At 41.8% G+C, this 16,878-nt stretch overlaps 1 protein-coding gene across 1 annotated transcript; it reads right to left on the bottom strand.

Annotated features, from left to right (window-relative positions):
• Positions 1-1,991: 1,991 nt before the first annotated feature.
• Positions 1,992-14,725, bottom strand: rorca (RAR-related orphan receptor C a). The gene is made up of 10 exons (XM_036521854.1): positions 14,629-14,725; positions 6,060-6,145; positions 5,762-5,903; positions 5,102-5,536; positions 4,522-4,643; positions 4,142-4,274; positions 3,108-3,215; positions 2,616-2,726; positions 2,390-2,502; positions 1,992-2,183 (listed from the first exon to the last, which is right to left on the bottom strand). The coding sequence occupies exons 1-10, from the start codon at positions 14,633-14,635 to the stop codon at positions 2,022-2,024; spliced, it is 1,419 nt and encodes a 472-aa protein (XP_036377747.1). The 5' UTR covers positions 14,636-14,725; the 3' UTR covers positions 1,992-2,021.
• Positions 14,726-16,878: the final 2,153 nt, after the last annotated feature.

The following is a 16,878-nucleotide window of genomic DNA, read 5'->3' as shown; positions in this document are numbered from 1 at the left end:
ATAAAAAACAAGCCACTGTCTCCCAATAGAGAGAAGTGTGGACTGTGTGATTGTCAATGATGGCAGGTCTGCTTGGGGCACAGGCAGCAAGACTGGAGCCTGAGTCTGACTCACCTCCGTTTTGGAGTTCAACCGTGTGGGAAAATACATTGGAAAAGATACATTTTCAATTTGTCCTTCAGTGTCTTTTGCACTGCAAAACAAAAAAAATAGAATATGCACTATATAGTAATATTAATCCCTAGCTCAGGGGGGTAGCTGATAGCTCTGTCAACTCTTATTTGTGCCAAAGTGTTTGGAGAAGGAAAGGCGTGAGGAAAGGGGGTGGGATTATAGGGGAACAATTTACAAATTCATACAATGCTGACCTCAGGATGTTTTACAATGCAGATACAATACCCTGACACAATGCTGTCATTTCAGGGCACCAGCCCATTTCATCCTCCGACTGACTGAAGGTCTTTGCCTCCCTCTGCATCTCTGTTTCCACTCGGACAAAGCTCCGATTGGACTTTGAATCCTAAGGTGTTGGTTTCCCAAGTCATTTTTCCCCTTGACTTAAACAAATGTTCTTCTCATCCTCTTCCTCTTCCTCTGCAATCTAGTGGAGCAAAGTTCCCACAGCAAAGTTCAGGTCGTTTTTGCCAATTGCGTGGCAAATGAGGGCTGATCCTCCAGCAGCTCCTGTAAAACTCTTGGGAGTTTAGCTTGATGTTATAGCTATTGCATGACTCCTTTAAACTACCGCTTCCACTCTTCAGTAGCTGTCTGTGGGGCATACAGCAAAGCCCTGATCTCGCTGCTTTCAGAAGGGCAGCTCCAGTAGGAACCATGAGAACAGAAAAGGTCCACAATACGCTGAGTGACTCTGGGTCATTCAGTAAGTGCTGCTTGTCTCTGTTTTGCCGGCCTTTTGCTTCTTTTTGTCAGTCCAGTTTTGGATTCCAGTGTTCCTGGAATATGCAGCCATTGGGAGGCTGGTGGATAATGACACTGCCCTGACTTATTCTTTCTCTCTCTCTCTCTCTCGCTCTCGCTCTCTACCTCTCTCTTCCTCTCTCTCACTCACACACACACACACACACACAGACTGTCCTCTCTCACTCTATATATTTTCTCTCTAAATAAATGTATATATATATATATAAATGTGTGTATAAATTAAAGGAATATTTCAAAATACTTGTTTTCTTCCTCTAAGTGGCATTTGCAAAGGGAAAGGGTAGTGGGACTGAGGTTTTCCATTGCATCTTATAGAGCAGCTCCAAAAACACCATCTGTATGAGTGCCTGTACAAATACATGGGCCAGTGAGTGCGTGCCATTAGTGTGACGTATCAATTCTCATGTATGGCAGGTAAGGCAGCGAGTCATTGGGTCAATGATCAAAAAAGGTTAGATTCATGTTGTGTTACATGCGATACTGGTATCATGTAATACAAAAATACTGGCTGACCTTGGTCCCTTCAAACATTATGCCAAATGGATTAAAAAGCTCTGCATGGGCATTAACTTTATGTTGTCTGTGTTAATATATGAAAAACAGGCCACATGATGCACTGCACTACAATGCGGGCACAGCTATATGCACATTCTAACTTGCAACTGGGGCTTCGCTGCGTATCTGTGGGGTACATTCATGGTTTACATACATGGAGGGAGCTCTGAGAGTTGGGAAGAGAAATGAAGAGAAGTGAAACTCCCACTGCAGAGCTCTTCACGTTTAGGGAGGTACTATCTTTCACAAAAAAGTGAACTGAGAAAACACCTCTGTTTTGCTAAAAGTAAGGTAGCATGCATGTAGTGCCCAGCAGCTAGTGGGCAGCCTGGATGGAGTTACACTGCTGTGTTACTGCACGGGGGGCAGGGTCGGCATTGGGAGTAGTGTGTGCAGGATTGTCACTGAGCTGCTGCTTTCTGCTTATGTTTTCCTGCTCCTCTGTCTCTCCATCCAATCTCTCTCTCTCTCTCTCTCTCTCTCTCTCTGTCCTCTCTGTCCTCTCTGTATTCCTCTGACTGTGTTTAGCTCTCAGTGGAGTCTGGGAAGGTGATTTCACTGCCGAAGACTTCCCTGTAAAGTGGGGGGAAACTGTAGGCTGTCTCCGGGTGGACCAGGCGGAAAAACTCCAGCTTGTCGATGTGGAGTTTGCAAATAGACTTCATCATGGGCAACTTGGACACCATCTATGATGAAAAAGTATGGAAGGGTGAAAATTAAACATCCTTAAATATGCCTGTATAATATGACATAAAAACCCAATTCAATTTTATTACTCTCACTTACACATGATAATATCCTGTATGAATAACAACATACTGTATACTGATACCAAACGTACTCCTTTAGAGAAAGTGAGAACAAAGCTGACTGATAAAGCTCAATACAGTACCTTGGCCAGTTTCTCCTCAGTAGTGCCACTCCTATGGAGACAGTGCTGCAATGCCACATAGACTCTCTCTTGCAACTTCTGGACCTGCTGAGTGTCTGTCAGCCATGGCCGGTCTAGAAACAAAATGACAAAAAGTGTGTTGCTACACATATTTGAAATGTCAGTGTATCACTGAAGAAGTGGCTCATGTTATTGGTTTATGTGCATGTGTGTGAGAAAGACTGACCTGGGGACAGCAGGACAGCGGCACTGAACAGAGCCATCTCCTCCTCAGAGAGCTGCAGGCGACACAGACTCTTGGCCAGCTCATACACTGCGCTCACAAGGTCATCACAACCTGTAAAGTAGGGGAAGGTAACACAGTTAGGGTCGATGCCTGACACCAGTTCATCTTGATGCTCAAGAAGCTAATGCTGGGCTCCACTTTTAATTTTACAGTACCTTGTTGTAGGAGAACATTTGAAATTTCATTACATTGTGTGTAGTGACTGTGTATTCATGTGCACCTGATGTCAATGCATGTGTGTACACATGCTCTAATATACTGAGCACCCCATGACCCAACTGGAGTCCAACAAAGAGGCTTTATCACAATTCTTTAACACACCAACACAAACACATTTTACCACTGTCCGATGCCCCGATAACCTTATTCTCAACCTGTTCAGGCAATGGTGATTCGCTGGGCTACAGTGTGTGGTTCATAAGAAAGTCTCACCGAGTGCTTTGAAAAGCTGGGCGCTGGCAAATTTGCCATCAAACAGCAGAGTGTTGTTGACGGGGTTGTAGGCACGACACATGCGGATTAGCAGGACGTCGAGACAGCCTGAGGAGGGGAAAGATGGAGAGAGAGAGAACGAGAGAGAGAGAGAGAGAGAGAGAGAGAGAGAGAGAGAGAGAGAGAGAACAAGAGAGAAAGAGAGAGAGAACGAGAGAGAGAGTGAGAGAGAGAGAGAGAGAGAGAGAGAGAGAGAGAGAGAGAACAAGAGAGAAAGAGAGAGAGAACGAGAGAGAGAGAGAGAGAGAGAGAGAGAGAGAGAGAGAGAGAGAGAGAGAGAGATTGAGAGAGAGAGAGAGAGAGAAAGAGGGGACCAGGTGCTCCACCATGTATGGACACAGACAAACACAAATCCACAAATCCAGTTCCACATTTTCAAAGTGAATACAACATATAGAAAATATTTGAAATTTTGGAAATCAACAGTAATTCAAGTAGACAAGTCCATAATAAAGATATTACCAATGATTTATCCAAAATATTTCAAACAGTTCATTTTTTTTTTACATTTTTACATTACATGCATTTTGCAAATTTATACGTATTTTGGTTCCAGAGATGGATAGTGACCATGGGGTGCAATGAACAAAAGGAGCACATAAGCAAAAAGAAAGTGGGTGAAAAGAAAGACAAAAGGGGCAAAGGTTAGCAAAATCACAATTTCACTTTAACCAGTACAAGAAATATTTTCTGTTGTGTCCATTCAGAATGGCTGTCAACTCTATAGTATACACAGGCGACTATAATCTAGTGGTGTGCTATCTACATGTCCGAGCATAGCTGGCACCTGTATTTTGTAAATGTTCTCTGTAGAAAACTTCTCCTGCCACGTGTGTGCTCTAGGTATGAATGTGGCCTCCATGTTGTGTGTAACAGAGACCCCATGTACAGCATTATGTGTAAAGTGTCACATATTACTGCGGATATGTCTGAGAGAGAGAGAGACTGGCTCTACGATAGTGCTAGATACTGACCTGCTTTCAGAAGGATAATCTGGTCATTCTGACACAGGTCCATGAAGCCAGTGATGCGCTTGGCGAACTCCACCACGTATTGGATGGCATTGGTGATGTGGAGGGCACACTGCTGCCACATCGCCTCTGCAGACTGGAAGACAAGGAGGAGCAGCCAACGTTAGAGACGCCACATTAGGTTATGACACACTGGGACAGTGTAGGCGTAACACTGTGTGCTATTAACGCTGCGCTTATTATAAAAATCAAGTAGTTTGTCATCCAGTGGAGATGGGTTGCATGTCGCGGTGAATTAACTCTCCTACGCTAAACATTGCGTTTGCTGCTGACGGTGTGACCTCGCTCTGCAGAGCTGCAGTGCAATGGCGGAATATGGTCACCTTGCTCTGGTAGGTGCGGGTCTCCTCAGGCGTGTACATGGTCCACATGAGCCTCTTGAGCTCCTCAGTGCTGTACTGACTCGTCTCCAGATGCGACTTAACCACGCTCTGTGTGATGCGCTCTACAAAGGGAGAAACCACAGTCACTATGAGCCCACCAGCGCCATCACATGGCAGAGCACATTTTTACTCTACAGACACACTACAAATAAATAAATACGGGGATGCCAAAAGCACAGACGGACTGTACATGGCCATACAATATACCCAGGCACAGGTTATTCTCATAAGAGCTCTTAACAAAACCCAACCAACCAGAGTAACACAAAATAAAGGTGTATGAGAGCTGAAGATAGATGCACATAGAGACTAATAAAAGAATCGCCTGCACACACAAAATGAGGTGAAATTAAGTTTTAGTTTTCTCATTTTGTGCGTACTGGCATTTCATTCATCGCTCATTCATATTATCTGCTTACATCTAGCATTTCAGCGCCCAGAGACATAATTTTTTTTATTTACTTTACTATTGAGTTGAGCACATCACTGAAGTAAACTTAACAGGCACATGGAGACTAACCTATCTCCAGCAGGGAGCAGCCCTCTGGCAGCGTGTTGAGGAGCGAGTGAGTGAAGAGACCGGGCTCGTGCAGCAGCTGGTACTCGTGTTTGATGTGGCCGCCGTCGTTGAAGTCCAGCCTGCTCTGCTCCGGCGAGCTCTGCGAGGAGGAGCTGCTGCCCCCGCTGCCCCCCAGCAGGTCCAGGCTGCAGTAGTCGCTGGCACCCTCGGGCGTGAGCGGCAGGTCGAACAGCAGCCCGTCCGGCAGCGTGGTGATGTCATCCAAGTCACTGAGGGCGGCGCTGGAGCCCCTGCTGTAGGCTCGGCTGAGGCTCCCGTTCTCGCACCCCTCCTCCCGGGCTCCGCCCCCGGCCAGCTCCTGCGACTGCTGGTGCTTCTGCACCTCGGCGTAGAGGCTGTCCCGCTGCTTTTTTGACATGCGCCCGAACTTCACCGCTGTATTGAGAGCCCAAAAAATGAAGGCAAACCATTAGAAGACATCATGTGCAGACATAATGAGGGCTAAATTGTTACCAGTGAGACAAAAGGTTTATTATGTCTTTAAGAGCGCTCCTATGGCTGACTTCAGTAAAAGGCTCCTAATATGTAATACCCATCTATTGCTATCTCCAGGTGAATGTAGACACAAACTAAATGAGGACAACGTTACCCTGAACTCACCGTCACGGCTCATGCCCAGTGCCAGACACTTCTGCAGCCGGCAGTGCTGGCAGCGGTTGCGGTTGGTGCGGTCGATCAAGCAGTTCCTCTGCCGGGAGCAGGAGTACATGGCATTGTTCTGCTGACTGCGTCGGAAGAAGCCCTACACAACACCACACCCAAACAGAGAGAGGATCAGGTATGTGGCAAAAACACAGTGTGGGCTACGACAGACCTACACACAAGGGCAGTGACTCTATGACGTTCGCTCCGAGGTAGTGATGGCACCCGAAGTGGTGTGAAATGAAGAACTGCTTACCTTGCAGCCTTCACAGGTGATCACACCATAGTGGATTCCAGAGGACTTGTCCCCACAAATCTTACACGGTATCACCTCAATTTGAGCTGTGGGGAAAGGGAACAGGAAAGAGGAGAAAGTGAGTGGCCATAAAGATTTTGTTTCGAGACGGTTTCCCCCTGTGGTAGGTTGTTTAACATAATATACCTTTGAAGTTATTATAAGCCAATCAATATATCCACAGGGGAAGAAGAATGCAGAGAAAATGTTCACAATACAGTAGGACATTGCAGTGTGGTCCAAATTGTGGTCCAACTCTAGCTTGCTAAATAGAGATACTGAAAATGTTTAAAGCATCTAGCTAGCAATATGAATGCAAATAACTTTATGTGCATAAGCAACCACGGCTCATTAAACGGAGTTATATGTAAAAAGTTTTTCTTTTTTCACATATGCTAGCTGGCAGCAGCAATGTTAGTTAGTCTTGCTAACATAGCTATACAAGTTTACTGATTGCTCCCTCCCTAGTTTCACATTGATCTAGCCAAAAGGCTACCTCTGTTGGCTAAAATGCAACCACATTGGCGAGGTAGCTGGTTAAGTTTTATCAGTTTGCTATGAGGAAATGTCATTATGCATTCCACAGACGATCTAATGCTCCAGCAAGCCAAAGACACAGCAAAGTCATCTACAACTACAAATACAGTGTACAGTGTACACATACTGTTAGGAACTAGCTAACCTGACAGCCAGAAAACTTGGCTAGCTAGCTAGTTAACATTAATGTTAGTGAGTTATGAAAAATCACAGGGCAAATGTCCAAATGAATGTTATGTTAATTATGAAGGCTTTAATAAAAAAAAGACCTGGCTTTTTAATGGGTCTATTCACTGTTCTGTGTAAACAGCTAATGTCGTTAAATAAATACAGTGGTGTTACAGTAGGTTGGAATGTGTTTTCAAAAATAAACACCTTATTATGTTAAATAATGGTTCTTTCTGGCAGGGTATGCTGTGATGAAGCAAGATGACAGAGCTTGCATTAATCTACAAAGCACACCAGGAAGCACTACAACGATCGCTTTGAAAAAAATATATATATGAATCAAGCAGGCTGTGTTTGTTTATGTTTTCTGTTGTTATTTTTTGTTAATCTCTCAATCTGTGTAAATTAAAGTGACTGGTGTAATTTTCTGAAACAAAATCCTTCAAAAAGGTATAAAATGACACTCATTACCTTGAACATATTTCATTCTCCATTACCAATACTTAACTGATAATTCTCTTTCCATCAACTAATCGACAGACAGAAATGTGTGTCATTGCATCATTTACATTAAATTTACATCCCTAGTAGCTAATAGACCTTTGCTTCTGAACATTTGAAAGATGATAATTAAAACTTGCAATAACTTTTTAACATCTTTGATTCAGATGTAGGTAAGAATAACAAAAAAGAAATATAATATGTAACTCATTAGTCTACTATGTATGTCTATTGAAAAGGCTGAAAGCAGCTTCACAGTATGGACAAGTCTCCATTTTCCTCCACAAGAATGTCTCTCTGACTTCAGTATGTGGCATTCTCTTTCTGTAACGCATTAGGCCAAATAAAATATTATGCATGTCCAAAAAACAGGGTGGGGACAAGAGGATTTTTTTGAAAAACATTTTTTGTACAAAATTTTATGGTCAGTAGATATGAATTTATATTTGATATATATATGTTCTTATTAAAAGAGATACTAAGATACGATAAAGATCTACCATAATATCAGCTTTCAATGACTGATTCACTTATTAAAGAGATGAAATACTATAAAAGTAATTAAGTCTAGTACAACCTATGAAATTGTCAGTAATTGTCAATACCTATTGAGACTGATGACACTCTCTTTTAGTCACCACAATGTGCTCACTTTCATTGACCTGTTATTCCTCAACCTTGACTTTCTCAGAGATCTGGCTAGAAAAAAAAATGTAATTGCAGTTGTATTCAAGCCAGCATGTGAGCATCCTGTGAATGCAGCAGTAAGTACTGCATCTGTTGAATGGTACGGGAGGGGGGGCTTGTGTAAAAACACTAAGACTGAGAAAGCTTTTGAACTACTGTGCTGTCAGTGAAGCCCAGCACTGTGGAAAGCTGTCAGCTCCCAGGCTGGTGACATTTATTCCACAGAGCTACAACTCAGCATGCAAGAGGACCTGCTGCTGTGGCAGGCAGGCCATGCAGAGTGCTTCCCAAAGCCTGCTCCTTGTTTTAAACAGCAGCTCCATGCAAAGGTGTGTTCAGTGAAGCAGGGGAGACTGATAACAAACTAAGATAAAACTAAGATAAAAATCGCTTCTCCAAGGGAAAGCTGGCCAAGAAGGTGGAAGCTCAACAGAAACAGCAATGTATAAGCTTGCCTTTGGGAATAACAATGGACATTGTTAAGAGTCCCTGAGTTCATGACTCATGTTCAACATTGTTTTTCACATGAACACAGAGTAAACAATTACTCCACTGCAATTAATCCACGTTCATAATAGACTTAACTTTCTTTACCATTTTACCAGTAAAAGACCAGAGAATACAAAACTTGTTTGAATCACATCATGTCTTGTCTCCAGCACCAATAAAGCTGCTGGTGACTCACGTTCCTCTAGGCGTAAACCATAAGTTACATTTTGCCCCCTAATGGTACCGTATGTACAAGCAGCATTTTAGCCTCCAAGTGTATACACAATGTGCACTCCCAACAGCCTAGATAATACAAGTGGGTATTAGATGCAAACCTTTTTAGCACACATGATGAGCACAGCGGTTGACAACTAAGCATGTATGAAAAAATATTTCATTATTAAAACAAACAAAACACATGCCTTCCATAGTGAACATAAGGAGCAACATATTAAATTTGGTAATCACAGTTAGCCTTCAATATGTGCAGAGACTGTGGACACTCGAACCTTTGGGTCAACCTCAACCTCTAGTGGTAAGACATCTTTACTGTGCCCCTCTGGTGTAGGCAATAATGTAGATAGACGGACTGAGCCAAAAGCAATACCCTCAGGCTGAGAATAACAACTGCAGATTATTATCGTTTCTTCTTTTAGGTTATGCGTGACCAATGTAAGCAAGCCATTTTAGAGCAAAGGCAACATGCGGTACTATGTGGGCATTTTTCAACAGCAGCCTTTTATGCACCTCTTGATAAATGCATGTTCTGTAGTATATAATAATTCATGAATTTATTGTTCATTTTACTAGAAAAGAAAAAAAGAAAAAAAAACAAACATTCACAGAAATTGAAAAAATAAAAACCGCAACTAAAAAATGTTAAAGCTCGCACATTTTTACTTCTCTCTTAAGAACAAGCTGTTCTTTTCTCTCTGCTGATTATCTAAATGGCAGTGCCTCCTGTCCCAGAATAGCAGGTAGATTGCATTAGCTGGGAGCCCCAGGTTATGAAGTTTCAGCTGCCTGGTTCCTCTTCTGGAAGGAAGTAAATGCTAAGAAGAAAACAAAACACCATCTCTGTATGGGGGACTCTCAGAATAGATAAAATGAGAAGTGCTCTAAATGACTTGTCCTTTCAGAGTGTGATTGGAGGCTGTGTTAACTGATTTTTTAAAACAGCAACGCACTATGACGCAAGACGTTACATAACGACTCATTTGCAGCCACAGAATTAACCACACTTTAGCAGCTAATCAGAAAACAGCTCTCACCCAACAAATCACCCAAGCACAGCCATGGGCTGAGAAGTGTGTCACTTGAAACAAATAAACAGAATCAGTTTCATGGTAATTGCTGAAAAGATCCCTGTTACAGCACTGGGAAAGAACAGGAGTGTCCATGTTTTTTTTTCCACAAACACTGGCTTATGGGAAAAATGCTTCTTCATAATGTGAGCTAAACACATGAGAGTTTGAATTGTTCAGAATCCCTACTGACCTACAAAAAGCAAACAGAGAAATAAATAAATACATACATATATATATATGTACACGCTATGGAAAGAATGTCTGTATTTGCTTCTCTACCCTGGCCAGTCCCCCATCACCCCCACCCTTTCAGTGTTATATAACTGCCGTCTGGCCACATTCCACGAGCACTCTCATTCAAGGTAGGTCACCCTAGCAACGCAGTGACGAGCCTCCCCCTTCCCTCCTCCTCCTACTCTCATTGGCTCCTCGGTGCATAAGTCTTTCACTGACTCGCCATTTTGAGCGTCATTCAACTGCACAGCACAGTCAGGCTATGTGGATGAGCTGTCCTACTGACACACTTTCCCATTGAGCAAGGGGGAGGCATGTGGGTGGTGGCCTAGCAAGAACAATAATCTGATTTCAGTTTTTTAGCGGTTTTAAGGTGGAACCATACTGTATGAAAAATTAAAGAAAATATATCTGTCCCATGTTACCACTGACATGAACAGTTTGGAGAGAACTTTTGCAAAGGCATCTATTTACATACAGAATAGTACAATCAGGGCATAGGTATTTACATCAACATAAAAAATACATGTAAAAATAAATGAATAAAATATGTAATACAAAATCATATTAATGTGGTGGTTACAGTGCAGTATAAAAACTGTGGTTCACTACGGTACAGTACAAGGGTGCATGGTTACTCACATGGACTCCAAACTTTTGGCAATATGTCAAGTATTTGCCTGCAGTTTCAGCTGTCTCCAAGCATTCACATAAAACTATTTTTAATCCAGTCATCTCCAGGAGGAGTAACCAAGAACAGTCTTACATATGAGCCTGGGCAAGTGAGAATTACATAAACCACTCGTGACTTAAACTTCTGGTTTTAAATATACACTCCTTCCTGTGCACAAACAGGTGAATAACTGTTCAATATGCACCCACACCAAGCCACAATATACTGGTCACATTACATAAGCTACATCAAAAGTGGCAGACAAACTGAAGATGCAATGAAATATAGCAGGAAGAAAAAAAAAAGTTTCTCAAGTGAATGTCTAGCTATCTTTTAAGTCTCTCCAAGTACCTTCTTTTGGGGATTTAATTAAAATAAATCTAAATTAAATTAATAAATTATTTAGAAATTATAAATAATTATAAAACCACATAAATTAATAAATAATTTTTAACCTTTTCACTTAAATTGGGTACCTCCTTGTCTTTGGCTCCAGGAAAGGGACACTAGTCTGAAGATATACACCTCTTTTTTTCAGCCTGAAGTTACATTTTACATAAAGGGAGATAAGATTAAAACCAAAGTCAAGCACATTCCACTACGACACAAATCTTCGGGCTAAACAAGGCCTCATTGCCTTTCTACCCATAAAAAAATGGGAAAATCCCTACTAAGTCAAATGATGGACACACTTCTTTTCTTTAAGTTGGAAAATAAAATACGGTACAGCAAATGCCCCTGAAAGTTAAAATATCTTGGTTAGTTAGCCAGGGAATGCTGGTGTAAGTAGAAGTACACCAAATCTGTCAGCCTGGGTCAGTGAGACAGTATGTTGAGTTCACTGTGTAAGCTTGCAGTTTCCTTGGCCACCGAACATAGAGCCCACAGCTGTTGAGACTTTGTTCTCTTATCTCACTTGGTCAATAGGTAATGTCCACAGGTCCTGTTTACCCTGTACATTGTACTTGCGTAACACAACTTACAGTTAACCTACATTGTGAACACTTCGGGAGCAACATATATTCTCTACTCTGTACACTGTACAGTTGAGGAGAAACTGCTGGGCATGAGTTACACTTTCATCATCAAAAATGTCTCCACTCAGGAGACCTCTCTGGGCCCTCATTCTCCTTCATTCGTAGAGCACAGCAAATTCTTTTAAATAGACTGCCACATAGTTCTGTGGTTAATCATAGCCTGGCCCCCATCAGACTACCCTAACACTACAGCACTATTTGTGCCCTTGACCTTGTCTCCTCTCTTTAAAAAGCACAGAAGTATTAAGTCATTTTGGAGGATGGGTAACAGCAGTGGGCTGAGAACAATGACAGCAAGAGGACAGAGTCCTGCAACTTTTCATCACAATACTACTCCCTATACACCTAAGCAAACCGACTGGGTTTCCTTATTTGATTAATTTCATATTTTATTTTAATTTAATCTAAAGATAATTACAAGCCTTTGCCATCTTTGAGGATAACTAAATATATTCTAATTTTAAAGACACTTTCTCTGGAAGATATAGCTTGTTATCTGACATCTGTTTAGAATGTAGTACAATGGGTCAGAGGGGCATCAGAATATATTTTTCTGCTGTAAAATGTGATTCACCAAAGGCAAACTGTAGAGCGGTGACTGTGCATCAGTGTGGCAGAGCCACTCGGAGGTATATGACGCAAGCCTGTCGCCACCACTGCTGCAGGTGCAGACGCTGCTCCCAGTCTGTGGCCTGACCGACCAGACTTTCCAGGATTCAGAGCTCTGTCTGTCCGCCTGCTGTCTCAAGCCGTAACACAAAAATAGCCACGTATAAAACTAAGCAGGCAACGGGTGTTTGAAAGGCTGCTCAGCAAGAGTCCTCTGCCCTTCCAAAGCACCACAAACATCTTTACTGAAGTAAATGAAGAGATGGGAGACCAGTCATCTGAGAAAGACAGCAGTACAGATGCACCATGGGACAGTTTTAAAGCTTGAACAGCATTACAAGGCACAGTGGGTTTACACTGACATTCGCTGATGGACTACTTGACGATGAGGTTGTCTGTGAACGGCCTTGATAACTGTCAGGAGTTCAATGTACCGTACACAGACTGTACTGAGTGCCATTACTCTTTGTATAGGTGTCTTTAAGTACGTTCAGTGTGACTGATTCTGTCCTATCTCAGTCAGAGAAAGCACTTTCAGGCTTTTTCACATTTCATCTCATAACTTGCACCCCCTGCTGTGGCTTAGTATAGACTTGACAGACAAGCACTGACAGCACCACACACACAAAATGGCCCCTGGGTCATAGGCCTACTGAAGCAGTGCTAGGGCTGAACAGCTATCATGCAACTTTGCATGACAACTCACTCTCTTTAACATGACTGCTACTTAAATATGAAGAAAAACATTTTAAAAAATTCAATAATGCACACCTCAATCTTAGTCATGTTGCTAAACCTATTGTATTCTGTCACATTTTGCATTCTACAAAAGAAGACTAAGCGTCTGCTAAATAAATAAATGTAAAATAAATGTTATTTCGATGACGTTACCCTAATAAATAATAAAAAAAGAATCGGGCATAAGTAGCTGCGTTAACAACTTACAACTGATAGCAACATTTAAATTGGTTTAATATTTTAAGTGTTTCACTACCATTTGATTGTGCCTATTTGAAAATGCACGTTCTTGCACTTGACCGATTAAACCCGCCAGTAACACGCGCACCTGAAGTTTCGATTCGACCGCAGGCTGCCTGCCACCGAAGGCGCTGTTCTTGACACGTAGCCGCATGGGTATACACATGCCCGCTTGTCACTGCCAAAGTTTCAGAGGGGCGTTTTTTCCTGGCGGATTAAGATTTTCAGCAGATATAAAAGTAGAGAATACTGAGATTTATTGTTTTTATTTTTAAATACACATACGACGGTCATCGTTAGTCCGCCTTCTAGCCCACAACCATCCTCCCTCCCTAAATGCTGTGTAATCCTCAATGACAGAACTAGGTCAATGGAACAGCCACATCTCCCTCTCCTTCTCCCTCACATTGTCGGCCATGCTGGGATACTGAAAACAACAACACGCGAATTTAACTCCCACTTGCGTATCACAAATTAAAATATACTCGCTATCTGTAATCACAAGCGTTTCAAACTCATAAAGAGCAAAAAAACAAATCAAACCCGACATTCTGACTGGTTAATACAAACGAATGATTTCTGAAAATATGTTAGCATTTTAAAAGTGCACATTTATCTTAAATCAATATGCATACACCTATACTTTTTATCACTGTCACCACCATCAGAATTACTATTAAGATTATGTAATCATTTCAGTATTTTTAATTCCCCTCCCTCCTCCCCCTCCCCCTTCCCCTCCCCCTCCCCCTCTTACATAACCCCGTAGCGAGCTGGCTAACTACACCAACTGGATCAAAATACGGAGTCAGGTTCTACCCAAGCTCGTGCATGCGAATCCACAAAAATCAGCGCCCAAGTTCAGTATGCACAGTTGGCATCTATTTCCATTTCCCAGGTATACTTTGTAAATGTCATGCAAATGTTTTCAGACGACATGCAAATATGATATTAGTCTCTATGCACATGGTTATGTGCTCTTTTTTTTTTTTTTTAATTTTTCTACACATTATTCATTGCCAGATTTACGGGCACAACATGCATTACTGCCATCTACAGATATCAAACCTCACGCCAAAGAGCAAACCGCAACAATCCCTGCAGTCAATGCTTTGGCTATCTGCGTGCTCGCCACCGGTTTTGCTACGTCGGTGAAAGCACTTGAAATACAAATTTCAAAACATTTACATAGAAAAAGTGAAACAATCTGAGTGCATAATGCAGTTTGAATACATTGCCATTGTTAGCTGGATTCGAGTATTTGTAAACACTTTTAATAATCTCTACTTTGAATAAATATTCCAACTTACCTCTCATGTTGCTGATATATTATCTTCGAATCATATAATTCCAAAGCATGAACAGAAAACGGGCTACTGATTATACGAAAAATATTTTTAATAGCTCCTAAACGGAGCAATTGAAAAAAATAAAAATAACAAATCCTCATATGTTTTCAGATCTGTGACCGTAAGTGGAACTAAAAAAATGTCAGTAAACACACACAGTAGTTTTAAATATTGTTTCTCCGTTTTCGCTTCTGTATTCGCTTCTGTGCGTACTGTAGTGCACTCTGCAAAAATATGGCAGTCCGATGTCTCCACTCTATCCCTGACTCTGCCTCCCTCTGTCTTTCGCTCTCTCTTGGTAACCTACTTTCGGCGCGTGGACTCTCACATGATCTCGCTCCACTGGCCCGCCTCGTGCCCCGGGCAGCGGCGCGCACCCTTCCGCGCGCTTAAGGAGGATCTGAGACGTGGGCTTAAATGGGAAAGTGTGGCAGTGTGTCATAATAACATTATCGTGGGAATTATTGCATATCTGTGTATGTCGTCTCTATTGCGTTGTCTCTTGGCACAAATGTAGACAAACCGTACATCAAAGGTGCGTCTTTTATTTCAGGCCAGCTTTATAAGGGTTGTTACATCATCACAATCTCCCTGTTCCTGAAAAGACTACGTGTCTTTGTGACCAGATTCAAATTATTAGAGATTGATACCTTATGAGATATGTTGTATGAGACTGTAATACATTGCTTAGGTGTCGGGCGTCTATAAATATTACATATATTGCAACTAGTTATCTGCTTTTAAAATAGACTTTAGGCGGATGCCTGATCAAATTCATTTAAATTTTCACATGCAAACAAAAAATATCTTTATGGATTTTGAAATACTGTGCCTTTCATTTTAAATATATATTAAAATATGTGTGTCATTACAAATGAACAAATATGTACTTTAAATTTGCATTTTTTTCTTTAAAGAATCGTGTGTATTTACAAATACACAGCTAGACATGGAGTCAAATTCATTTACATCAGATATAAAACAATTTATTCAGATTTTTTCCCCTCACAATTATCTGTACTTAATGCTGTCATTAATTTTCCTGAAAAAGGACACATACATCCAGGTTAAACCTTTTTTGGGGTGGGGGGGGGGGGGGGGGGGGTGTGGGGTGGTGGTGGTTACACTCAGGAATATTTTTATTATTATGTGTTCATACCCAACATGTGTTATGCAGTCATACAAAAACAAAAAAACTGCATGTATTCTGCTTTTTTCCCCCTCTCCCACTTGCATCACATTAGATTTATTGTCCCTGTACATCCTTATGCTGTGTTTTTAGTTTGTAGCGCGCAACCAATTTACAAAAGGATTTCAGTAAAGAATAGGTCAAGTATAGGTGTAAGTGTATGCTATTTTCTCGTAACCCACAGCACACCGTGTGTACATAAAAGAGAGAGAACTGCAGAAGTGCTCCCCTCCGTATACTCTGCTTAAATATTCATTGCAAATAATTACCATGTGGGGGATGCTGATGAAAATGCAGTGTGGCAAGTGTGGATAAAACTAGGAACCTGTGATGTAATGTTTTTACAGGCATAGTTATGAAATGAGGAGAAGAGGGATTACAGGAAGTAGGTTAGTAGAACAACACTGAAGCAAGCAGAGAGTTCACCCGCCCCTCCCTGCACCCCCCCCCCCCCCCCCCCCCCCCCCCCCCAGTTTCCTTTCCGCTGCCTCTCTTTTTCCACCCTTCTTTACTTTTCCCTCAGATCCTCCGGTTTATTTTGAGCCTCCTTCCTTTTTGTTCTCTGTCGCCTGCCTTCTTTTGTTTCATGGTACACTCCCACTCCTATGTTTGTTTTCTGACCCCTTTTTCTCTGCACTTTCTGCTTTTCCTCGTCCTGCTTCTCACTCCTCTCTAGTTACACAGCTCGCCCCTTTAATCCTCAGAGCTGCTCCACTCAGAAGGATACTCAGCAGTCTCTTTAATATTCCCTCCGGAAATAATAATTTAATGGTCACAACAGCAATCTTTATTTTAGTATAATGTTACTAAATCTTTTTCTATTTTTACCAGCAATCCTATCAGCCTTTTATTCCTCAGGCTTTTTTATATTTACACACATTATTTTTCCCTCTTCCTTGCCTCTTTTCCTTGCTCTTCCTGTCTGAATTCTGCTCCATTTTCTATTCTTCCTTGTTCCCTTGCCTCCCCTCTCTCGAGCCCCTCTCTCTCTCTCTCTCTCTCTCTCTCTCTCTCTATCCTGT

This window comes from Megalops cyprinoides, chromosome 2, assembly GCF_013368585.1.
Source record: "Megalops cyprinoides isolate fMegCyp1 chromosome 2, fMegCyp1.pri, whole genome shotgun sequence".
Taxonomy (NCBI): Eukaryota; Metazoa; Chordata; class Actinopteri; order Elopiformes; family Megalopidae; genus Megalops; species Megalops cyprinoides.
The sequence above is the reverse complement of the archived record's forward strand: the minus strand, read 5'-3'. Positions and strand labels throughout refer to the sequence as shown.